This window comes from Ammospiza nelsoni, chromosome 6 (genome assembly GCF_027579445.1).
Source record: "Ammospiza nelsoni isolate bAmmNel1 chromosome 6, bAmmNel1.pri, whole genome shotgun sequence".
NCBI lineage: Eukaryota > Metazoa > Chordata > Aves > Passeriformes > Passerellidae > Ammospiza > Ammospiza nelsoni.
Genome location: NC_080638.1, coordinates 41,258,347 through 41,284,073, shown reverse-complemented (window position 1 = coordinate 41,284,073; position 25,727 = coordinate 41,258,347). Strand labels below are relative to the sequence as shown.

The window sequence follows — 25,727 nt, the reverse complement described above, 5'->3', positions numbered from 1 at the left end:
TATTAACAGCAGCAATCCTTTAATATTCTTAAATAAAGTTATTGTCTTCTTTAAGAATCAAGTACAATCTTTGTGCATCAAGAAGACAAGGCTTAGACACAAAAGGTACGTCCAGGTGTAATCTGTTGTACATGCCTGTGCAGACACCAAGCAGGTCCACACCAAGACTAAGGGGAGCAAGGACACCACTGAAACACGTCAGGACAGAAACTACCTGCGTACACCGAGGGTCACAGCAGAGTCCTCAGCTCCTTGTCCTTATCCTTAAAATGTGCATTTCTGCAGGATATATATGGGAACTAGTCATGAAAGTCAAGCAATTAAAAAGCATTTCTGAGGTATTCATGGGACTGTACCAGCCACAAGTGCCTGACAGCTCTGCGTGTGTGCAAGTCCCTGGAGAGCCATCACACTTCAATTACTATCACTAACATTAGTCATTATCAGGCTGGCTTCAGTCCCTGGGGAAGGCAGCTTGTGATGACAATATCCAGCCTCTCCTTGTAAAACAATTCATTAGGCAAAGCAGAACAGCTGGGGCAGCCACGTGGATGTCTGCAGAGTGGCCCTCCCACTGGGACCTCCAGCCCCCCTCTCCTTTTGGGCAGGAGCAGCCACTGCCCCCATGGCAGCTGTAAAAGCCTCTGGGGACGCTTCAGGTTTAATCAGTGCTCCTTATTCTCAGGGGAAGCATTTGATTGCAAACTTAAACTAATGGCACTCAGAAGGTTACAACAATCATCAGATAAGAGGCTTTAGGGCATTTTTATCTTGTTCTAATGCTCACAAGTTAATGAGGCAATAAGAGACAGACACTATCAGACTTGGTCCAGCAACATTGTACAGAGAGGATGCTCGAAGCTGCATTTACTGCAGATGCAAGAGGTAAGGTGGCAAGTTCACTATTGATCTTACAAAAGACTTCATGCTCTGAACGACTGAAACCACTCAATAAAGCGACAAAATGCTTGGCAAATTTTCACATAGCTTTGTATGCGTTATCACTGGATCCAAAATGGAGGAAACTGAAGAGGAATATAGCAAACCAAACAGGTAAATAATCTTTGGCATTAGAACAGATACAGACTAATAATTTCTAACCTTTATACTGCTTGCAAATAGAAATCCTTTTATATATAAAATGTCTACAAATGGCTGAGAATAGCCTTGCTTTTCTTACCTACCCTGCTTGGGTCCCAGGCTGAAGAGCACTTGATACTGGGATCTGTTTTATTATAATATTCTCATTTTACTACTGATGACTGACACAATATTCTAATGATACATTCCTGTGGCATATAATAGCAGCAAGCAGGGGGAAACAACAAACAGCAGTACACAGCAAAGGATACTTCACAATCAATGCTTTATATACTATTTTTTAAAAATTCATTATTTTTTCAATGCCTTGCAAAACCAAATTTACATGAACTCCACCTTACAGCTGGGGAGATAGGAAGAGGTACATAAGAAGCAAATATATGAACCAAGTAGAAAAGGGTAGTAACAGAAACTCAGCCAAGTCTCCAAAGTCACACTCTAGTGAGATTTTTCACTAGGATCAGCTGCTGCTCTGCAAATAGGTCCAGCAACCCGTACTGTGGAAGAAAATTCTCTCTTCATTCCTGCCAGAAGCCAAAATTTATAGGAAAACATTTCAGACAGAGATGGCATACAGATAATCTTTCCAATATCTGTACAGAGTAAATGTTCTAGTAACACAGAAGTGGAAAGTTTTAATTGAATAAAGGCATATACAAAGCAAAAGATGTTTAAATAATAAATACAGACCAGTTCTAAAGAATCAAGAGTCCCTGCTAGAATGACTCCTGAGATTTGTTAGGCATTTTTGTGATTTTAAACAATAATAGAAAAATGCACATAACCTTATGCTTGATCAAACTTTTCCCCATCCTCAATTCCTCCACTGACAGTAGTCTACAAGTTATCCTGTCAGGATAAGAGTAGCAAAAAATAGGCTTCTGACAGTATAATGTAAGAACATTTTGTTTGTAGTCATGTTTCTTTCTGTGCCAAGCATGTGGCAGGAAGAAATGCTTTAATGTGACAGCCCATTCCTTTACTTTTGTGGCTAAAAGCTCTTCAGTCAAGCCCCACTGACCCTCTACTTGTCTAGACAGTTGAGGGTGGTTTCACTGTTCATTTCAGCCAAGACACAAGAACCTCTGTGTATGCTGAGGACCATTCTTCTGCTCTGCTTAAAGAATTGTACTGAATGGACTGTACCTTCCTGTGCACAAATATGGGCTATGCAGCCCACACTGCACAGACTTGTAATCAGCTGTCAATTGCAAGTATTTGAAAGTCCATTCACCATCCTCCCAAAGCCCAAAAGCCATCACTGTGACACAGGAATTCTTAGATATCCTGTTCCTAATCAGCTGCTCCCACAGAGGCAGATCAGAGAGCTGCACCTGCCCAAAGCTCATAAGCTGAACTGTTTTGGTGCCTCTGGGGAATGCAGGCCTCAAATACACTTCTAGAAGGAGAACATAGATTAGAGAAACATGGAGCCACTGCATGGTTGGGGTTACAAGGGCTCAGGAGGTCTCCTGCTCAAAGTGGGGTCGATTATGAGGGCAGATCATGGTGCTTAAAGCTTTGAGTCAGGTCTGGAAAACCTCCAAGAACAGAGAATGCAGAACTGGTGACTGCACAATGCGTTCCACTGCTTGATTGACCAGTGCTAATATTCCAGATGTCTTTGCAAAGCACAAATTGGTGCTTGAGGAGCATGCCAAAAATCCTGCAGAAGTTAATAATGATGAATCAGATGCCTGATTCCACAGTCTTCAGAGCAGTTTGGTCAGTTTTCAGATTAATCAGATTTCTTTCTCTTCCCCACTAACACTTCCCTTTTCTTAACCACAGGAAGTATCTAGATCAACCTTCACTCTATCAACATAAACTCAAAAAGTCTTTTCCAAAAACTATCAAACCATTGCAGAATTTCTTCCTTCTACTCAACAAACTATAGGAGACAAGGGGGACTTGGAGAAGAGACATTCTTAGACATAAATACCAGGGTATAAGAAATGTTTTGTGGGGGTTTTTTAATTGGTTTGGTGTTTTTATTTTGTAGTTCTTGTTTGTTGGTATTTGTTGTCCTGGCTTTCTTTTTGGTGGAGGCAAAGGTGTTGTTTTCGTCTTGTTTTAATAGAGCAAGTAATACATTCTGGCTGAAGTACTTTTCAGAGGTAGCCTTTGTTTTAACAAAATCAGATTCACAAACTAGGTACGGGCACATAGAAATGGTGAGGAGGACAAGAAAAGGAAAAAAAAAACACATTTCAAAAAAGATCAGGTAAAAAGTATCTCATCAACTCAGCTTTTATTTAGAATTTAGCTGTTGCATTGAGCATCACTCACTTCAACAGCAATTATCTGCCAGCTTTTGGGCCACTCAGCATGTGATCCTTATATATATATAGCTTTGGAAACTCAGTTACCAGAGATGGGGCTCTGTCTACCACTGGAAAAACTCCCCATTGTACTCCCAACTTCAGGTTCCAGAATTAACCATGAAATGGCAGGTGTCATTTTAGCATTTCTTTTATACCTAACCACATTTTAAAGCTATCTACGCAATCACAGAGTTTACATTGTTTATGATAATCTCCCTTTGGTAAGAGGTGTCCATCAGAATTAGAAAAATGCAATCAGCTGCATTTAGAAGTCTCAATGAATACCTGCTAAAATGGATATTTGGGATTTTACAGTCACTTTGGATATTTTAAAATAATTTTGTGGTAAAATAATTACCTTATTATGACAAAAATTATTAAGTCACAGACAAAAAAATCCAACCTAAACTGTAGAATTTAACAAAGAAGATTCCACATAGACGATTACCTACAACAGGCATCAAACAGAAAATAAAAGCACAGAGACACTGTAGAAGTTTGAACTTGTAACACATACAAGAGAGTTTTAGAGATTTTTTTTTCCTTTTCTCAAACTTCACAAGTTTACACCTCCTTCTGCAGCAATCAGAATCATCAATGCCTGGAGACTATGATGATGCCTTAGTACTCACCATCCATGTTCAGCATAGCATCTTTCCCTAAGGGTAAGGGAAGGGCAAGAAGGCAAAGATGCAGAAATTTCTTGGAACTTACAGAAATATTCATTCTACTTAACCAACAGACAGAGAACACCCTAAGGATCCATGCAGTATATATGACAGTTACCTAGACACAGCATTTGTTTTATGGTAAGAATGCACTATCTATGCATATGGGTAGAATCACATCTGATAGCATCAGTATACTGTCTCTTCCTGATTTTATATTTAAGAATAACCTGAATCTGCCTTTTTTTTTTTTTTTTTTTTGCACACAGAGGGCAACTCAAATACATATCCACTTATTTAAAAAAACCCAAACAATAGCAGCCATGGTCCAAACTCGATTTCCATCCTCACCATTGCAACCTAATCTCCTGGCACGTTAATGCAAATCAAAGTGAACACTTCTCTGACACTGGTAGCAAAGCGTGTTCCTCTCCCAAGAGAGACCTGTAAAACAGGACAGTCACTGACAGCAGTACAATTACTGACACAGATACAGACTTTATGGACATGTTTATCTCTGCTGTAAATCCACACTCTCTCTCCACTCCGATTCATGAGTCATAAAGAAATTGCAGATAATGAAAAAGTTGGAGAAATTTACAGCGTGTCGGAAACCTCAGACAGCCAGAAGAAATTAAAGAGCTGACTGAGGATAAATCACACAGGTACAATTAAAACTTCCTATGCCTCCTTCACTTCCAAACTGGGGCACAAGCCAATGGAGATGATGAAAAGTTGAGGTCATGACTCCTCTGACTGTAATCATTTCTTAACTACCTACATGTCAGAATTAGCTAATTCACAGATCATGTATGAATTGCAATTTCAGGCTGCCATTCTGATGTCTCTCTCTTCCAACAGGAGATGCCCCTGAAAAATCCTGCCTGTAAATAAACCACCCAGCAAACAGTATAAGAAAAGGTGATTTCCTTGTCCCTCTGCAGATGCAGAGTATCTCTTACCACAGCAATGTGCATTAAAATGAAGCAGTAGATCTACAGTGTGGGAGGAGAGTGTAAAAAGAATCAGGAGAAAGGCCAAGGTTTCACATGGAAATCACAGCACCTCGGATATTGCGGTGACAAGCCATATAAACATCTTAACACACAATTTAGGTGTTCTTTTCACCTCTCTGAAACAATCAAATAAGGCCCAAGAATTACTATGAATGTAAACTGAAAATAGCCTCTATATTTTTCCTACTGTGAAAAACTAAAGCAACCATTTCAGCTGATTGTGAGCTCCTGAAATTCTCTGTGATCATCTCCTAACCCAAAAATGAACCACCTAAAATGTGACCCATTCCATGGGAGCAGTCTATTAACTCTAAGTAACACCTCAAGCTAACTGTGTATTACAGAAATCCCGTGTCCAAAGAGCATAATTTTGTTGTGCAGATGTAAAACTCTGCCTTCGAGCTTTGAAGCACATGAAGTATACTATTTCACATAAAGTCCTTGCCAAACACAGTACTAAATAACAAAGTAAGTGAGAAATATGCTTTCGAGCAAAAGTGAAACATGATGAAGATTCACTCAGCAAGGCAGGGAATGCAGAAAACTAACCAAGAAAAAAAAACAGTTGCTACAAAGAAAATTCTAAGCAGAGCAGAAATAACTGAAGCACACATACCTCAAACTGCTTCTTCTTATGCAGGACAGTTCACCTTGCATGTAAACTAAATTTTGTTTAAGAACATAACAAGCACTAGACTTGGCAGACATTGTTCTTTTCCAAGCCCAGCATATTTAGAACAATGTAGGCAATCCAAAACATATTTTCTTCTATGATGTTTCAGATTAATACAAGTACACAAGTGCTAGAAGCACAGTAGTTCTGGAGATGCCAGTTTTTAACAAAGAAAAAGTGAGCATCTTCCTCACTCTTTTGTCAGCAATCAAGCTGCTAATAACACTGCTATATCTTCATCGTAACTGGCACTGAGACTGCTCTGGGATGTAGATCCAAATCACACGCTACTCTTTCACTTTTTCCTTCCTGCCTCTCCAAAAGGCAGTACTCTTTCTCCAGCTCCACCACAACACTTTAGATAGTCTTATTTCCCAAGGAAATAGGGAAAGAGTTCATGTTATAGAAAGAGTCAGCTCTTCTAAACAGTTTCAAAACCTCATTTTGACTAGTAAGAAACCACAAGAGTCAAGTTTAATTTTCCGTGCAACTCTCCAGACTACAGAGTGGACATACAGCTTTTACTAAAACAAACCAACAGCAGATTTCAGATGTCATAAGGCATTTTAAAGCACCTTTTACTTACACATCTGTTCATATGTTGGTTTCCTACAAATGTAAGAACCTGAAACATTTTGTTGCAAACAACTATACATACACACCAGAAAGAGCACCAGGCAACTGTAATGCAGAAGTAAGGCCGTGTTCACGAATGTAGACTGAGCTTAAAAAGCCTCTGTGTGGCCAGAACTAAAGAAAAAGTGGTTATGATCAGAAAATATTTTTATCTGATCAATTACATAACTGATAGAAGCCTGTTTGGGTACAAAGGCCAGGTGTTTTGCATGGAAACTAAAAAGCACATTCATGCTACAAGGAGACACACCCAGGCAATCCATTACACAAAAGGAAAAAGATATTTCAGTAAAAGGGTACAATATCTTCCCTAATTTCCTTATTTTGATTCTAATTCAGCAATTTTGTATATACAAAGTTCAAGTGTAGCAACTGTCATGCCCTGTTTCCTAGTTTGGTAAGTTCAGTCCACCAAGGATGGAGCCCAATTTAAACATATCCTACCTATGATCAGCATCAAAAAGTCAAAAAATAAACAACATCCAAAACTCAATGACAGTATCCTGCAAGGATCATTGACAGAACTAAGGGTGTATGCTCAAAAAATGCTGCAGTTAAATCCTGATTAACTGCTCTGCCCCTCCAAACCTACAAAAAAGCTGAACTTGCAGGCAAGAGATCACAACAGCAAGCATTTATCTGAAATGAAAAATGAAAAATCCAAGACCACCAATCTAAGGAAAAGTGGTGATCTGTACATAGCTTGGAATTCAGAAGGACTCCTTTATGATTTTCCAGAAATTTCAGAGGCTGCTGAGGTTGCAGAGCACTACAATTCAAACCCAATGACAGCCTAACTTGAGAGCAAGGTAGTTGTTCCTCATTCATGTGCCCATCCATCTCTTGCTGTCTCTGGAAGAGTCCCTCCATTACAGGGAACCCTCAGAGATTTCTGGTAGGGGCTGCTTAACTACCAGGCAGTTTAGCTTATTACTAAAATAAAATAAATGAAAATATCCATTTTCAAACAAAAGGTCCTTCCAACCCACCACCCTGACTGACATGCCAATGGCAAACATCTGTAGAAGAGTGAAAGTGCAGGGAGGCACCCAGCTGTACCTGCACAGTATCTCTCTCTGCTTTCTGCATCTCCAAGATGTCCAAGGCACTGGGGACTCCTCAGCAGTCAGACATCCTGGAAGGATTTATCTTCCAATCATTTTTGTCATTACTTTTGTCAAAAGTAATGACAAAAATGTCATTTTGTCATGAGTGAGAAACTCCATGACCACAAGCTCCAGTGGTGATGTGTTCTGGCTTCAATGCACAACACAAGCACCTCCTCAGGTATGTCCCCACACACTCTTTCATTCTCTCTGGCTCCCATACTATGAGAAACCATGAAGAGTCATTCCCTAGTCACACTTGCTCTGCATTAATGTTTTACAGCCCTTTTTCACATACTACATCAGCTGTTTCTCTCCAGGCCAAAAAACCCTAGCCATTTACCTATTCCTCATATTTAAGAAAATGATCACTGGCTGAGTAAGCTAGACTGGCTTTTCCTCTATAAGTCTGGTACTACAAGATGACCAACTTTTTGGTGTTCACCTGCGATCTCCCAGGTCATCCAGGTCTAACCTGTGGGCCCTTAGTTAAAGAGCTCTTCAGCTGCAACCTTTTTTTTTTATTTGCTTGAACAGATATGGAAAATAAATCAGCCTTACAAAGAAAATAGGAGCAAAGTTGCTAGAACCTAGTGAAAGCCAGGGTGCACAAAACAATGGGAAACTATAAATAAAGAGACTTAGTTGAGCATATTTGGGAACTGTCCCATTCCTCTTGAAAGAGTATGAGGATTTGACATTGAATAACACAGTCATTCCTAATTCTACAGCAAGAACATCACAAACTACCTTCAACTCCAAGTAAAAATTTAACCTAACACAAGAGATTAGACCAGCAAAAATCACTGACAAGGAAATGATAAATGATATTCATATCTGTTTGGTCAGTTATCCCACATTTTCTAATATTTAAAGCACACACAGCACCCAGGCACCATTATCCTCACAAAGATATTGGGTCTTAAGAACAGGCTTTGCAGAAATCTCACACTGACAGAACCACTGGAGCAGTACCATGATACCAAGTGGCTAAATAACCATTCTGGCAGCAGTGAGATTTTACAAACATGGCTGTGATACCAGCTATCTATATTTACATTTCAGGACTTCTGAACCAATATAGCAGGTGTTATCTGAAAAATATCAGAGATGCACAAGGAAACAACAGCAGGGCCTTCAATAGTCCCTGGACAACCACATTCCTTCAGTGACACAGTGCCTTTCCCATGATCCCATCCTACATATATTTTATACACAAGTTTTTTTCTGAAGTTTAGAAAAAAAACAAACTTTAAGGTTTTTTTTTATAAAAAAAGCATTTTCCTCTGTGTTTGTAGTTCTCAGATATTTCTCTCTGTATACCTACATACCAAAGGATGAGAGGACATATCCTTAAATGCATGAACTTCTCAGAGTTGCCAGTTCATGAAACCAAGACTTCAAAATTCTAAAGTCAACTTTGACTCAGACACTCCAAAAGGTGCAATGGGTCATACAGTAGAAAAACAGAGCTTCCAACCTAAATTTGCAGTTATTTACATTAAGTGTTTTGAAACTTGCTGCTTTATGTCTGTGACTGTGTTCTCAAAAAAAAGAACTATTTCCCTCTTGCTTGCCACATTAGCCGGGGTATGCTCATTCTGCAATGCTCACTACTCCACTCCAAGCAAAGCCTTCAAGTGGAAAAATTAAGGGACACAGAGGGGAGGAAGAAAGTTCATAACAAGACTTTTATATCTTTTTTCTTCCCTAAACTCAGAAATGAGACTCACTGAGTGGCTGCAGCCCACTTCAGAAGAGCTACTATGCCTCCCAAAGTCACCCTAACTGTATGAACACTAAAAGTCAGCATATTCATAGAGTCCAATTCCTTCTCCCTTAAAATAACCACATTAACAGGAGCAGTAAAATTGACACAAAGCAGGACTTTAAATACTAAAAATGATTTTGATTATTCTAACCAATAAAATAATTAATTAACCGAAGGAAAATAGAAGCTCTAATGTGAGAAGGTTGGACTTCATAATCTTGGAGGTCTTTTCCAGCCCAAATGTTTCTATGATTCTGAGAACCAAAGCAAAAAGAGAAAAGCAGCTATAAGCAAAATAATGAGGTAGAATTTTACAGAGCTTAAAAAGCTGACAAGGAAACACAAGCTGAAACCTCAGAAGTGCTGAAAAATAATTTATTTTTAAAAGACTTTCTTGATACAAGGACCTGAGCCTGGAAGCTTTCAGAGAACTCCAGAATCAGCTTTTAACAAAGAATAAATACACAAAAGAGACCCAAGCCTGTCCTTAAAGAGGAAAGTAAAAATTTTCTTTTAAATGGTTCATGCTACAAAAATTCTGCTTCATTCAAGGAAAGCTATTGACATGAATCCTGTGCTAAGGAATGGAAGAATATTCTGTAAGGGTCATTTTGAGCAAGAATCCACCTACTAGCATGACAGGGAGAAAGTGGTAGAACAAGCTGGAAAGAAAAGCCAAATTATATGTTGATAAATTAAATTGATTCACAGAAGCCACAGGGCAGTCAACAAACTAGAGAGGGTTTCAGAAAGTAAAGGTAATCCCTCCCCTATGGGAAAAAGAAGGGAGGAATTCAGTTGTATAGAAAGGAAAGCTGTGAAAAGCACAGAACCAAAGAGGAACTGAGAAAGCCATGGCCAAAAAGTTTGGACAGCTGAGATTGTAGATAATAAAAATGTGGGATTCAGATAACAGTATTCAACCTTTCCTAGGTGAAAGCCATCCAGATGTCTCATCAAGATGGACAAAACATTCAATACATCTGTTCCAAACTTGTCAAGAAAGTCCTCTTATACAGACAAAATAGTAAGAGAGTTCACATGAAATCAAAAAATAAGACATGTAAGTCAGTAATTATTAATTTATCCAACTACATCATGCCAAATCAATTATTCAGATTTCAATGCTAATGTTGCAATAGTACCTCAATAAATAAACTTTTAAAAAGGTACCCTGTCCTAGAGCACTTTGCCTAATGAATTCTAATGCAAAATTGATGTAAAGTATTGTGAACTGGGTATAACAATAACAGATCTCACAACATGATTGCAATGTCACTCAACAGATACATTTTTCATGGAATGCTGCAGGAATCACCCTGGTCCTGCACAGTACACAATTAATAACTTGGATGAAAATAAAAGTCTTTGAAAATACAAAGGATTTGAGGTGGGATCTAGAAGAGAAGAGTTGGAAGGAAAAGTAAGTTAATACAATGAAGCAGCATTGTCTCTCAACCTCACTGCTGATTAAACACTTGAAAATACCATAAAAAAAGACAGCACACATTTTGAAAGGCAAATATGTCACAAAAAACAATCTTGGGAAGAACAGCTTTAAACCATAAGTGAAATGTCAGAGTTTTATAAAAAAGAAGGCAAACTTCCGCGGGAGGCCTCATGCTGCCATCTAGAGGAGACAGGTCAGCAGCAGGTTTGGTCCTGCTTTTGACAGCCAGTTTCAATGACCCAGCCAAATCAAGAGGGGGTAAATTTCAGTACAGAGATATAAGCAAGTCATATACATCCAAGACCAAACCACAGGTCCCTTAACTTTAATGAACAGAGATTTTGGATTTTTTTCTTGTTCTCTTACTTATCTAAGTTCATAAGAGAAAATAACCTAAAGACAGTATTAGGAAAAACAGTCCTCAGCAGCTTCTGTTCAAATTCCACAACTAATTTTTGGTAAAAATTTTCCAAAGATAAATTTATATTACAACACACAAAGTATTCAATGGATTACAGTAAAGGAAAACTGCCTTCAGTGACAAGAAGTTACAAGCATGGAAACCTTTCATAAAGGCTGAAAATTCAAGATTTAAGTTATAACTGTTGAGCCTCGTATTTCAGTTTTCACTCACTTTGCCTTCTTTACATATGCACTTGTTCTCAGTAAAAATAAATGGAACCACATGCAACAAATATTGCACACACAATAAGGAAACAAACACCTCCCTAGCTTTACTGCAGCTCAGGCTCTGCTAAAGTCCATCTAGCAGAACAACACTGTCTGACATCAGAGCCTGCAGCTCAACTGAGAAAGCCAACCATCAGCCAGCCTTTGCATTTGACTCAGTTTTACACTGTTATACTTTACCTGCTACTCCACCAAATGCTTTACACAGTCTTAACAGATGTTAGCACTGAAAATAAAATAAACTTGAAGTATATTAAAACCAGCTTAGTGATTTGTTATTAAGAATGCATTAGGCTATCCTGTGTTTGCAGTCAGAAAGCCTCTAAAGGTTTATTACTAAATCGTGTTACCCACTGAAAGGAAGGTGAAAGACTTGAAACTTTTGGTGCTTTGTGTAGCCCAAGAGTAATTACAACCAGGGACTATGTCAGAGCATAACTAAACAGAACAAAAAATTAATGTGGCAGTATGTATGGGTAGCATTAAAAATGATACAATACTCTTGAAATCCTCAAAGCTGGATCAACTTGTTAACAAGAGCTCTAAAAACGAGACAATGAAAGAAACTCTTCAAAAAACCACAGTAAGAGTTGGCTGTTTGCAATTGGCATGAAAGTCATCTTTATTCCTCAATGACATCACTGCCTGCCACAATTGAGTGTAGAAAAAAGTAACAGCAACAGAAGCAGAAAACAGTATGAAAAGCAAAGTGACAGCAGAATCCTATACACAAGTGCAAGTTTCCCTGTGGAGCAGTGCACAGAATTAGAGAGAAGTACTGCCACAAGGATTCTGAGAAATACCTTTAGTATCTGAGTGGGAAATTAAGCAAAGTGACCTGATTTATCTAAGACAATGCTAACTCAGGAACAGAAGTCTGTGCCACTGGGTAACACCAGACTGACACACACGTTTTCCCCCATGCAGGCAGGCTGTAGGTTGGGGATGTAAGCTCATTCTCTCATCCTGTTGCAGGAGGTGACTGTCAAGCACTTGCCAAATCTGCCAACACACTTTTCCAGCTACCAATGTACAAGCACATGCTTTAGTGGAAAGATTTGGAATGCAGTCAGTCATATCTGTGTACAGCACTTACATTCATCCAGTCCCAGCTGATAAGCCAGGTTCTGCAGGCCACGAACTTTTTCCATCAGATTAGCTGTAGTAAGGCTCCCCAGCTCTGAAGAAGAGAGAAGGTGAATTTTAACACTGTCTATAGTCCTCTAGTAGCAGCTCACCTGTTTAGTACTTCACAGAGCACTTTCAGGCCATACTTCTGTCAGGATCTGTTTCAGTGAACAGCGTATGGTCAAAATTCAAGCTGACTCCACTGCTAATTTTAACATAAGGAAAAAGACACCCAGGACCCTAGTTCATGATTTAATCTGCCACCATGGCAAAGAGTAATTTGATCCATACTTTGGAAGTTCCTGTACACCACACTGCAACATGAGCAAGCTATATAAAAGTATGTAAGCTATATAAAAGTATGCAAAGGAATGGACTTATTTCGCATTAATAACGTGAGTTCAAGCACATTTCTTCGAGCAAGTCAGAGTTAAATCATCTCACTTTCACTCTGCAGCTGTGACATGTCACCATCCAGAATTCATGACAGGCAGAGCACACTGAAGGATGTTTACTGCAAACTAACAGCTGCAACATGCAGCAAGTGTACATGCTAACTAGTCCTGCTGTAACTTGCTCTTGCAGCCTCACTATTGCATTGGAGCTCCTGGATCCATGACAGAACACACACAAATGTAGAGCATATCTGAACAAGTCAATTAACGAGTCTAAGCTACTCACCACCTGATCAGCTGAGCCTTCCAAAAAATCCATGCTACTTCTCAAAATGCAGGAGATGCTCATTGTACTTAATACAGTGATAAAAAAGGCTAAGGCAGGTGACTTAAACATGTTACACTACCTGTTTTGAAAAATCAGCCTCCTACTGACATCTGGATAGGCTCTTGGAAATAACTGGTTTAATGAACATGGCTGTCATTAACAAGATGAAGAGACTTCTGAGTTGGAGATTCTGCAAACATGATGGCTAGAGACCTCAGGCCATAGGGCCACCACCAGAACATTTACAGAACAAGTGCTTTAAGCCTCTTAAGCAAGTAGTGAATTCACATCTGCTTTGGCAACCTCAATTCCTGCCCACAATATTCATACTCACCCTTCAGCATATCAATATCATCATTTTCTAATTCAGCCATCCACTTGGGAGGAGAACTTGTAATTGGCTGTTTTGAAAAAATAGAAGTTCATATTCAGAAAAGTCCATTTTTAGAATTATACAATGAAGTACGATCTGCATTGAAAACTAATTATGCCGACAGCAAAAATATGAGCATGCGCTCCATAGAAATACTTTTATGTTTAATCTTGTTTCTTCCTGGACATTTTAGAGTTTAAAACGGCATACCACTTTCCACAAGCCAAAATCAGTATGAAAAATAAGATTTTCTGAAGTTTAAAACCCTTTATTACTTCCAAAGTATAATTCCCATACACAGTGAACTGCGTAAAGTATAAAAAAAACCCACATATATAAAAGATACATTAAAACCAAAAGGTATATGGTAGCATACACTGGAGTTATTACTGAGATACGGTCCATAGAAGATGTAAAGCCCGCAAGAGAACCGGCAGATCTACCATTACGCGGAAGGAGGAAACGCGAAAGGCAAGGCAGCGCTCACTCACGCTTTTGAAGGAGGCGGCGAACTCGGCAACGCCGGGCACTGCGGAGAGAAAGCGGAGGTTGGCGGGGGTGAGCGTCCCTGCGGGCAGCACCGCCACCCAGCCCGTGCAGCTGCCCCAGAGCGGCCCGGCCCCGTCGGGCTCTCCCCATCCCACCCGGAGTTGTCACCCTCGGGGCCGCGGGCCCGCCGGACTTACGCTGCTCGGGCCACAGGTCCGGGGAGGCGCGGTCCAGCTTCTCGAAGCTCAGCAGCGAGGCCTCCAGGTCGGTGCCTGCAACAGAGAGGGGGTGAGGGGAGGCGGGGCGGGAGCGGCGCGGGGCAGCGGCGTTGCCGCCGGGCCCTCCCGCCTCACCGTCCGCCGGAGCCGCCATGGCGCGCGCCTCACGTGACCGCCCTCACGCCCGCGGCCGAGCGGGAGCGGAAAACAAGCCCCGCCCCCGAGCCCCACGTGCCGCTCTCGCGGCCGCCGCGGGGCGGCGCTGGGCCGGGCGGGGCCGGGCCTCGACGCTCGGAGGGCGGCTCGGCCCCCTCCGCCAATCGGCGGCCCGACACGGGGGGCGGGAGCCGCGGGAGGCGGGGCCGGAGCGGCTGCTGGCGGCGATTGGCCGCGGGCCGCGCGGGGGCGGGGCCCGAGGCGGGGCGGGGCGGGGCGGGGGGCGCCGCCGGGGGCTCGGAGCGGGGACCCTCGGCCGGGATGGCGGCGGTGGCGGCGCGCGGAGCGTGGGGCGGACCGCGCCGCGTGGCGCTCAGGGTGAGGCGGCCGGCCCCGGCCCGCTCGGGGGGCGCAGGGGGGTCGTGGCTCACCTGGCCCCGGGACCCCGCGGGGGGGTCGGTCCCGGGCGGGGAGCAGCCGGATGGGGGTCGGGGGGAGGCGCTGCCTGACCCGCCCTGAGGTGCTCTGTGCTTTCCCCCCCCGTCCAGCTACCGCGGAGAGCCGGTGCCCCCTGGATCGCCTCAGTCACCGCGTCCTTCTCCTCCTCGGTGGTGAGTGCCCGTCCCGCGGAGCGAAGCCGGTGGGCGGGGGAGGGAGGCGCGCAGAGCCCCGGGCGCCGCCGCCCGGCGGACGCTGCCCTCAGGGCGGCTCCGCTGAGGCCGCTCCCGCCCGCTCGGCTGGAGCCCCGGTGGGTCCGGTGGAACAAACATCGGCACTGCCCCCGTGCTCGACGGGAGAAACGGAAAAAAGTTCCATGTCCGATTTGTGAGAGCTGGGAGCTGAGCGGGGGCCGCCCGTCACATCGCGTTCCTGCCGGTGGCTCTGGACTGGCCTCATGCATCTGTTTGCGACAGAGAGAGGATCTGGTTTCCTTCGGACAGTATCAAACAGCTTTAGTTGTTGAACTGTCTTTTTCCCTCCACTGTCCATGGCTGCACTGTCTCCGAACTCCAAACCAGGGTTCCATAAGTAGTCTGCTTTGCTGCCGTCCATGTTTCCACAGCAGGTGCATTCCCTACATGCAAAAAGGGTGGCGATCTTATGGGAAAAGTGCAATTCATTTTAATCACCATTTCCTGGCTTGCTTAAAGTATTTTTTGTTGCATGTGCGATATTTGAGATACACTTTCTAAGCAATTTGAAAAAAACATTAACTTTATTGCACTGAAGTCTGTGTGGGTCATAAAGCCCTGGCGTTTGCAGCTCCTTTCCATTAGCCTCAGTGAAGCTAATGGAGTGATTGACAGCCATAGGAGTTTGTCATTCTTTAGACCAGCGCTAGACCAGCAGCTTTTCTGACAATCAGGAAATTCGGTCAAGGCACTCAGATTTCCTGTGCTTCCTTCCAGGTTCTAGAGGAGATTGTGTTTTCATAGGCACAGATTTCTGCCTCTCTTTCCCAAGTGTGATTCCAGCTACATAATCATCTGCAACTTTTAAATTTTTTTTTTTTTTAATTCTCTTCTAGTGTTGCTTTCCAGATCATTAAGTTTTGCTTGTCCATTAACAAACTTATTTTATACTTCTGATCCTAGCTTTCTCATCTCAAAGCTTTCTCAATTTGTTCCAACTAACATTGCTGCTTATTTTTTTTCATTTTCATCCACTTTTCACTGTCATTACTTGTCCACCCAATACCATTTATGTTCCTGATTCTTCCTCTGATCTCTTTCTCTTCATTACAATTTGGATAGCATCCAAGTCCTCATCTCCCTTTCATAATTCCACATCATAATTTCTTCAGTTTTCTGATATATTTGGGCTTATATCCCAGTTCTGTTGACCTGTCCCATTTCTGTTATTCATGCAGAAGATCCATTTCCCCTTTCTCTTACCTCTTCTCCCCAAGTCATGGATTTGTGTCATGATTAACTGGTTCTTGCTTTCTCCTAGTTCTCTCCTTACCTACCAATGTCAACTCATCTTTTCTAGTTCCTTAATTTATACAGTCACAATTTTTTTTCCTGCATGGTACAGTTTTGTTGCCTATCTAATGCTAATCACAGCTTTTACCTCTGCTTTCTGTTCTGTTCAATGTTTGCCTGAACTTCTTATTCCAAACTTTCCTTGTCCCTCCTCTTCAACTGAGTAGGAAGGTTCTGGTTTCTGTGCTGCCAGCCAGGACAATCCACAGATACAGGTTTCTTGCTCTTAGACCCAGCAGGGGGTGGGGAAAGTCCAATTTTCTGCTTGAAGCTATAAACTGGAAAGATGAACCTGCTTAGTGGCCTGATGGGAAGGAGGCATGTGGGACAGTGGTACAGTCTGCACTGGGTTCATGGAATTCCCATGAAGTGAATTATTAACTGTTTCTTCTGAACATTTATGAGTTGCAGTTTTTCAGGTTTTGATTAAATAGATTGAAACAATTCTGAACATAAGCAGAGCAATGTTTTTTTTTATTCTAAAACTGCTTTTAGAAAGAATTTTGGCCATTTTGGTGTAAAGTGAGAGCAAAATGGGGCAGAGAGCAGTTAGCTGGGTCTTGCTTGAAGATTGGATCCAGACTCTAGTGATTCACATAGCAGTAAATGATGAAGGCTTGCATGTAAAACGGCACACTGGTCTTTAGGCACATTGAGACAAAAATAACTCACTGTCCAATATTTTGCCCTCCACAGCCAACAACCAAACTCTTCATTGATGGGAAGTTCATTGAGTCCAAAACTACTGAATGGATTGATATCCACAACCCAGTAAGTGAATGGTCTCATCTTATGTAAACGTGATCACTGTGAAACAAAGGTCTGTGCCTCTCTTCAGGGATGTGGCAGAAGAAAAACACATATTTCTTAGGAAAGGTTTGGACTTGGAGCTTAAGGCAGACTACAGCTTCTCAGTTTCCTTCTCACATGAAATCTGTCTCAGAATAAGTTACTATCACCTTTACCTCTCTCACATAGTAAGCCCCTGATCTCCAGAAAGGAAGCTTAAATTTTGGTTAATTTTTTTTTTTTTTATAGAAAGGCTCTGTGATGAGTATGTCAAATTTCTGACGGGTGTCTTTCACCCTGTATATGAAATCAACTGGGTGTGATTTGATGCCAGCTGAAAGTGAAATCCTGATAGAGGCTGATATTACTCTCAGAATAAAAAGGTGAAAAATCCTGACAGCTGAAGCTTCTCTCCTTTCAGAGAGCTTCTATCTCTGACCCACAATAATCACAGAGCTGGATGCTATGCAGTGCAAAATAGATAAGTAGCACTTGTATTGTCTATGTATTCCACCAAAGACAAATGGAAATGAGGTTGCACTCAGAATTCTGATCCTCCTGGCCTCCCTAGTAAGCATTTAAACAGCAGTTTCTAAATCTTCTCTGTAAAGCTCAATTTTCATTTGCTTTGTGGAAATGATCAGAGCAGCAAGTCATGTTCAGGAAGCTCATTTGGTCTCTACATAGCAAGCTATGTTCTTGTTTAATTTTCTTCCTCTTGTTTTGAGTAGTTTCTTAGTGAGATATCTGAAATTTTTGTCATGTCAAAGCAGGTTTAATTTTTAAGAGAACATTAGAAGGAGGTTAAACTGGCAAAAAGCTTGAAGTTAAAATACTGTAGAGTTAAGGTTGTATGTAAATATAGTACTTTGGCCTAGGGGTATGGGTAAGCTAACATGAATGGCAATTGCACAGTCATGTACTGATTTTCACTAAGGAATTTTACCTCATTTAGTGTGCAAGAGGGACAGCCAGATGAAGCAAGACAATGGAGAGGTAAAAGACCATGGCCCACAGAAACTTTTGCCGTATACTCTCTAGAAGTTTCAAGATAGACAAGTCACTTCAACTCCAGCTTGGAAATCAGCACTGCATTTGTAGTTTTCTGAGTGCCTAACTTGATATATTTGGAGTGCAGGTTTTCAGAACTACTCCAGTTGTAGCCCAGGCCTTTTGTGTGCTATTAGGGAAAGCATTTCCTTTGTGCTCTGCCCTCAGAAGTACAGCTCCTTGTAGAACAAGAATATTAGGTGTGTGCTGTGAAATGGTTGGTGGGAGCAGATGGGAAAAGCTGAGTTTTGATGCAATTTGTTTTCTGTTTCAGGCCACAAATGAGGTGGTTGGCCGTGTACCGAAAGCCACAGCCAGTGAGATGGAGGCAGCTGTGGCTTCTTGCAAAAAGGCTTTTTGGAACTGGTCAGAAACATCTGTTTTGAGTCGCCAGCAAATCTTTCTGCGCTACCGACAACTCATCAAAGAGAATCTGGTGAGACACCATGGCTGTGTGCGATGGCTGTGGCTGAATGTGTTGCAGCTGATTTTAGGAACTAAATTGAGAGACTCAGGGTTTACAGAGTCCTTGATGAGGTGTTGCCATGATCAAGGAATCAACTGAGACACTGTTGAGAGCTGCAGCAAAACACCTCCCATCCAATGGTAACAGAGAGGCTGCACTTCTTAGGGAATATTATTCTGAATTTGTCCCTTTACCAAGAGACCATGGAAGGAACTTTGAGCCTTGATGGAGCATGTGTCAGTTGATGAAGACAAGTATGTTACGATATTTTTGGGTTTCCCTAATGGATTTTTTGGTGTGTATGTGGTGTCATACCTGAAAGCATTAGAATACAAGCCATCCTAGGATGATTTTTTCTAAAATGTCACCTATGTGGGTTATTGGCTTCTTGTTTATAAGGAGCAAATAGGTCAGCATAGGTTTTTCTGGATTCTGTTCAGTCTATTCATTGTGATGTTCAACTCTCTGTTAATTTTGTCTTATCCTTGCAATCTATTTCATGGGTGGGCACTTTTCTAACATTCATAAATATTGTGCTTTCCATTTTCAGAAAGAACTTTCCAAACTCATCACCTATGAGCAAGGGAAGACCCTGGCTGATGCTGAGGGAGATGTTTTCCGAGGCCTGCGTAAGCTGCTGGCTCCTCCTGTTAAAATGGGGGTTTGGGAACCCACAGGAAGGGATGAGGTCTCCTGAGCAACTGATTGTTCTGTATATGTTGATCCCTTTATAGTCCCCTAGTCAAAGAAAAGTGTCAATTGTAGCTCTGATCTGAAGAGTTTTCTAGATAGAGTATCTTTAAATCACTTCCAAGTTGTTAGAGCTTTTTCTAGGGGTGACTGTAAACTACTAAAAAGGGATAAGAACTTCTCACCTGTTTTCAGATATCTAAGGTTGAGTCCCAGGTGGTACAATAGTGCTGTGCCTGTGCACTTTGTAGTGGGACTGTTGTGTCTGTGCTTCTATCATAATGATGTGTAGTGTGGTCAAGAGAGAAATCCATTCATAATTTGTTCACAATGCTTGGCAGAGAGGTTTTCTGGAGCACAGTGAGTTTTAAGTTGTGGGAGAAGAGGCTGGAAGAAAGAGGTGGGTCAAGGCAGTAGTGAAAAGGAGGTTTGGGGACTAATTGTTAACAGATCATCCAGCAGCATATTTGCCCTTCCTGCTGCAGAGGTGGTTGAACACGCTTGCAGTGTGACATCCCTCATCCTTGGGGAGACCATGCCCTCCATCACTAAGGACATGGACACTCACACCTACCGCCTGCCTCTGGGAGTGTGTGCTGGCATTGCACCATTCAACTTCCCAGCCATGATTCCTCTTTGGATGTTCCCCATGGCCATGGTTTGTGGAAACACCTTCCTGATGAAACCGTCTGAGCGTGTACCAGGAGCACTAATGTTCCTTGCCAAGCTGTTTCAGGATGCTGGTGCCCCTGATGGGACCCTAAATATTATCCATGGACAGCATGAAGGTAATAACAACCCCTCCTGGGAGATGACAAATGTGTGTGTTGTGGTGTGTGCTCAGTGGGAGGTACCAGCTGGAGAGTCTGAGACTGCTGCTGTTAGATGGGTTTGGACAGATATTCAGCTCTATTGATGAAGCTGAAAGGTGAGTGGGAGATTTTCTGTCACCTTGCACCAGATCTTTTAGGAGATATGGTGGACAAAATTTTGGGGATTGGGGTCAGAGTTCCCAAGGCATGTAAGTGCTCAAATTCTATTTAGCAACCCAAACTGCAACTAAAATAAGTAGATAAATCATCTTGGTTTCACAAGGAAGCCTAAACAAGAACTAAATGCCTCACTGACTATACAGTGGATGCCAGTATCCTGGCTCATAACATGCTATTTTTTACAGTACACAAGTAGCTTCAGGACATGATAATACCAATAGAGAACAGTAACTTCACTTTGACATTGCTCAGACACCTTGGGAGGTGCCCAGAGCATGAAGAGATGTAAGAGAGCCAGGAGAATGAAGACAGGGCAGAAGTATGTGTCCTAAGAAGTGAGTGAAAAGTTACACAGACAGGCTTTCAGGGAACTCAAATGTAGGAAACACAGAGGCAATAATTTCAATGAGAAGAAAGATACATAGATTTAGTGCTGTGGGGGTGGGAATGGAGGGAAGCATTTGTGCACCACAGTTACAATGTATTATTTCCTATTTGAAGCTGTGAATTTCATTTGTGACCACCCGGATATCAAAGCAATCAGCTTTGTGGGATCCAATCAGGCTGGCGAGTACATCTATGAGAGAGGATCCCGGAATGGCAAGAGAGTCCAGGCCAACATGGTAATGTCTCTGAACAGAGCACACTTGAGCACATAGACCACCTCTGTCACCTGTGAATGTTAAGAGACACCACACCACTCAGCAGCAGAAGCTGACTTTGCTGCTGATAGCTAAGTGATAAGGCTGCTCTCTTGCCAGCCTGTTGGTAGCAGAATCATAGCCACTATAAGAAATCATTGCCAGAGGGCTGGAGAAGAACAGGTCTGGGGTGGTTTATAATGGGAGACTGTGTGTTATGTTTCAGGGAGCCAAGAATCATGGTGTGGTGATGCCTGATGCCAATAAAGAGAACACCTTGAACCAGCTGGTTGGAGCTGCTTTTGGAGCAGCTGGCCAACGCTGCATGGCCCTGTCTACAGCAATTCTAGTAGGAGAAGCTCAGAGATGGCTGCCAGAGCTTGTAGACAGAGCCAAAAATCTACGTGTAAATGCAGGTACAGACTGAGATAATTTTTATGAGGTACTTCACTTCTGTACAACCATGGCTTTATAGGTCAGCTTATCTGCCATACCGTGTTGTGACCCTTGGAGCTATTGGCACCACCATTGATGTGTAGGGGTAGGAGCTAGCAGATTGTCTGGATTGGGAAACCCAGCTCTAGACTTGGAGGTAGGAATATGTTTTCAGATGCTGGTGGGACTGTGATGCAATGTTTACAGGATCAGTCTTGTTTTAACTGGAGATTTGAGGTTAAATCCTATGTTTAACTCATGTCTGCCATTTATATAGCAGTCTCGCTTTGAAAAAGCAAGACTGTTATTAATTCATGGGGAATTATTTTTTGTCTATATTCAATAAAGTGCTGCAAAGGGGAAAAGTTTCCTTCCTGAGATTAATCTATTGTTGAATTTTGGCTTTCTGGTGACTCTGTATTGATATGAGAGCTGCAGGCTATTGTTCCTGTTCATCAATGTCTCAAATCTGTGTTCTGTGTCTCAAACATCAGAATTTTCAGATTTTTCCTGCCAGTGGAGTTATCTCCCACATGCCTATGGAAAGGAAGTTATCAGAGTTAAAACTTGGTGTCTCTGCCTCTTCACAGGAGACCAGCCTGGAGCAGATCTTGGGCCTCTAATCAGTCCCCAGGCTAAGGAACGGGTTTGCGGTCTGATTGAGAAAGGAGTAAAAGAAGGTGCCAGCCTTCTCCTGGATGGACGTAATGTCAAAGTGAAGGGTTATGAAAAGGGCAATTTTGTTGGACCAACGATCCTTGCCAAAGTCAAGGTAAGGTGACCAAAATCAGTGCCTGCAAAGGTGTATTGCAGGGTCAGCTGAAAAATGGGTTGGCCAAATCAGTCAGGAATCGATGATCACCAGGTAGAAAGGCCATAAATGGCTCAGCCTTCCCTTGCACAGTGTCAATGAAGTACTCCTTGTAATGCAGGCAGTAAAAGCTGAAAGCACTCTGTAGATGAAAAGTGCTGCCTTCTTTAGTGTACTAGATAGAGGACAGGGCATGGGAAATGGTGAAGAGGTAAGGCCTGTGGCAATGCAGTATGACCAGTAATCCTGGGAATATCATGAGTACCAACAGCACGTGTGTTTCTTGTATGCTATTTACTATGATATTTTTATTATATCTTTATACAAGCTGCTTTTTCTACTGTTTGTACTGGCAGCCAAACATGACTTGCTATAAGGAGGAAATCTTTGGGCCTGTCCTAGTGGTGCTGGAAGCAGACACTTTGGATGAGGCCATTGAGATGGTGAACAATAACCCCTATGGGAATGGAACTGCAATCTTCACCACCAATGGAGCCACAGCTCGGAAGTATTCTCACTTAGTAGATGTGGGGCAGGTACGTTCCAGCTAGGATTGTTGCTTTTAGCCCTCACCATTTACAGTGGGTAACCATTCAGCTGTAATCACTGCCTGCTCAGCAGCAGTGCCAGCCTCAGACATAAGAAAACAAAATGCAGAAGCATTTGGAGAGTGCTCTGCAATCTGCTATTTCTTGTGACTAATATGGCAGCTTTCCTTTGTGTAGGTGGGTGTCAACGTTCCAATCCCAGTACCTCTGCCCATGTTCTCTTTCACTGGCTCTCGTGCTTCTTTCAGAGGGGACGCCAATTTCTATGGCAAACAGGTAACTTTCTGGTTCAGAGCACTCCATTGGGTTGAATTGTGATAAATCTGAATTGTGATAATCATTGATATAAGTGTTATAAAAGGCAATGGACAGATGGTCATCAGACCTCATTAGTGAGGAGACTTGGAAGGTATTTCAACCAGGAGACTGAAAACCAGCCAGTGATCACAGCACCATAATGCATGTCACAATCATAGATAGCCCATTCCTCTTTATTTTTCCTCTAAGTAAAAAAATGCAAGTCTTTTTAGGATATTTGAGAAGGTAGCAATAACTAGCAAGCTTTCTCACAGAATCAGAATCTTTGTGACACTGGTAAAAAGAATAGGCTGACAAGAATTGTTTCCACAGAAGAAAACTCACTCCTGTTTAGATAAAGCAAAGACTGTTTGATATACCACTAGTGTAGACCTGATGAATTCATAAGGCCAAATATCTGATATGTGGATCTCTCCTCCAGGGAGTGCAGTTCTACACACAGCTGAAAACGATCATTTCTCAATGGAAAGAGGAAGATGCCACCATTGCCAAGCCTGCTGTGGTTATGCCAACTATGGGAAACTAAACCAGCCTTTGCAGATGCTCTTCCTGGTGCCCTTCTATGCTGCACTTTCCAGCTTTGTCCTGACTATCACCCTTTACTTGGGAATGAATAGAAAGCTCCTTTGTCTCAAGGATCTGTTACTGTGCAGGCTCATGTGACTCATGGTCTAGATTTTCTGTTGCTGTGTTTTTTTGGTTAGCTGAACTAATGTTTTCCATACAACCTATCAAAGACTAAATAACCTTATCTAACTGAAAGGGCAGCCACTGAGATAGGTCTTAGTTTGTGTTTCTTTCCAGACCCCGTGAACTTGAACATAACTCTGGTTTTCACTTCAGTATCTTTAGCCTTAGTGACTCACTCCTGACTACATCTTGTAGCAGGTTTATTTACCTCTTTATCTTGCATATTAAGATTCTGAGTTCACCTTACTCTGAGTACTCATTTTGAGTGACATAACTGGGACATCTTGAGTGTCTCACAGAAGTGACTTTACATATGATGAAAACAGCAAGTTGTCAGTCTTTCACCTGTCAAGCAGTTTCCAAAACACTAGGAAATAGCTTTGTATGGATTTTTCAGGAAAGCATATTTGATTGCTTGTCTGAGGATGAAAGAAATTTCTTTATGGTACAGTGACCTTCACTGTACCTTTGACAGCTTGTAAACTTCTGTTCCTGTTCTGTCTGGAGCTTGTATGCTCTAGCTTGCCAGCAATTCCGTTATAGCTGAAAGTTGTTTGGTGCCTTTTTGCTGTGCTAGGGGATACAAGCCTACATGTCCTGTACCATAGTGAAACTGTGGAAGCAGAAACAAAACCATGTGTGTGTGTCTTTGTGTCACAGCATCATGTGCGTCCAGATAAAAGGGAGCCTAAGTAGACAGGTCAGTAGGAAGAAAAAACACATTTTTTAATAACAAAGCAGCCAGGCCTTGTCTGTTTGTTTCCTGATTGCAGCTGTCCTGATTGTAGCTGTATTTGTTGTGTTGGTTGATTGACTCCTTGTCACATTCGCTCAAACACAGTCATGTACTCTTGGGACTGCAAGTTCCTGTTGATACAGAGGAGTAAGACTTGGTATATACAATGTGGTTTTAAGAATCTGCATTTGGAGTTGGAGAACCTATATTTTTATTTCTGGTTCCTGAAAGATGATGCAGCCATGAAGGATCTGCAGGGATCTCACTCAAACATCCATGGAAAATAATATTCTTCTAATGATTGTAACCATTAAGTGTTCTAATGAAACAATCTGAATGTGAACACTTTTTATCCTGCCTTCTGGTAAAGATGCCTTGTAACTGACAGCTCTATATTAGTGCAATTGCTGTGCATTCACTAATGTTTGTATCTTGTTTTTTTTCCTCTGCTATACACTAGAGGGAAATTCTCACCTTGCAATTTGATTACGAATTAAAAACATGCTTATATATTTCTGCAGAGCATGACTGTTCCTTGGTAAGACCTTACATAGGTGTGATGTTGATTTTATTCCCGTCTTCACAGGAGATGGTCTGCAGCTCCTGTAAGCCATGTATACATTTTCCTTTTACAGTATTTCAGGGACCTCTGTACCAGTTTTCTTGCACAGCATTTCAAGGAATGCCTTGTTTCTGTTTCCATGTACATATAATTTGATCACAGACATCTCCACCAAGTTATACCAACACTTTATACACAGGTTCTAACCACTAGTCCAAATGGTAGTGCTCTGTACAGGGTCTTGCAAGCTCCTGGTTTGGGGAAAAAATGAGGTCCTTAAGAAGGAGAAAAAGAAGTATATTTCAGATGGATTTCAGACACAGAGTCAAAGCAGCAGTGCAGCAGACAGGGGATCTAGAATTCACAGCCTTACTCAGAAGCTAACTTTCAAAATGAAAAGTGCAGATGAGTTGCTAATTGCTGGCTGCTGTTTAAGGAAAGTATATAGCTGCCTTACTTGGTCTGTGCTGTTAACATCTGAACATGTGGAAG

General features: G+C 42.0%; 2 protein-coding genes across 4 annotated transcripts in view; one reads left to right on the top strand and one right to left on the bottom strand.

Annotated features, from left to right (window-relative positions):
• Positions 1-14,544, bottom strand: part of LIN52 (lin-52 DREAM MuvB core complex component) — a 40,227-nt gene extending 25,683 nt beyond the window's left edge. The window contains exons 1-6 of one of the 3 annotated variants that reach the window (XM_059473802.1): positions 14,502-14,544; positions 14,346-14,420; positions 14,151-14,188; positions 13,621-13,687; positions 12,532-12,615; positions 1,404-1,625 (exon numbers count right to left, since the gene is read on the bottom strand). In XM_059473802.1, coding sequence (XP_059329785.1) covers positions 1,624-1,625; positions 12,532-12,615; positions 13,621-13,687; positions 14,151-14,188; positions 14,346-14,420; positions 14,502-14,520 — 285 coding nt within the window. In that variant the 5' untranslated portion in view covers positions 14,521-14,544 and the 3' untranslated portion in view covers positions 1,404-1,623. Of the gene's footprint in view, positions 1-1,403; positions 1,626-4,303; positions 4,538-12,531; positions 12,616-13,620; positions 13,688-14,150; positions 14,189-14,345; positions 14,421-14,501 lie in introns of those variants that run through there. The other 2 variants (XM_059473799.1, XM_059473800.1) reach the window with 2 other exon arrangements.
• A 244-nt stretch (positions 14,545-14,788) lies between these two features.
• Positions 14,789-25,193, top strand: ALDH6A1 (aldehyde dehydrogenase 6 family member A1). The gene is made up of 12 exons (XM_059473675.1): positions 14,789-14,900; positions 15,071-15,133; positions 17,204-17,278; positions 18,621-18,782; positions 19,363-19,441; positions 19,988-20,290; positions 20,996-21,117; positions 21,362-21,551; positions 22,161-22,342; positions 22,738-22,917; positions 23,107-23,205; positions 23,669-25,193. Exons 1-12 carry the CDS (start codon positions 14,844-14,846, stop codon positions 23,771-23,773), a joined length of 1,617 nt encoding a protein of 538 aa, XP_059329658.1. The 5' UTR covers positions 14,789-14,843; the 3' UTR covers positions 23,774-25,193.
• The last annotated feature ends 534 nt before the right edge of the window (positions 25,194-25,727 follow it).

Bases quoted from the DNA above. Each gene is read 5' to 3' on its own strand.
- ALDH6A1 (XM_059473675.1), top strand. From the start codon at position 14,844: ATGGCGGCGGTGGCGGCGCGCGGAGCGTGGGGCGGACCGCGCCGCGTG. The intron at 17,279-18,620 runs GTAAGTGAATGG...TTTCTGTTTCAG, and splicing joins GGATTGATATCCACAACCCA to GCCACAAATGAGGTGGTTGG. The intron at 22,918-23,106 runs GTACGTTCCAGC...TCCTTTGTGTAG, and splicing joins ACTTAGTAGATGTGGGGCAG to GTGGGTGTCAACGTTCCAAT.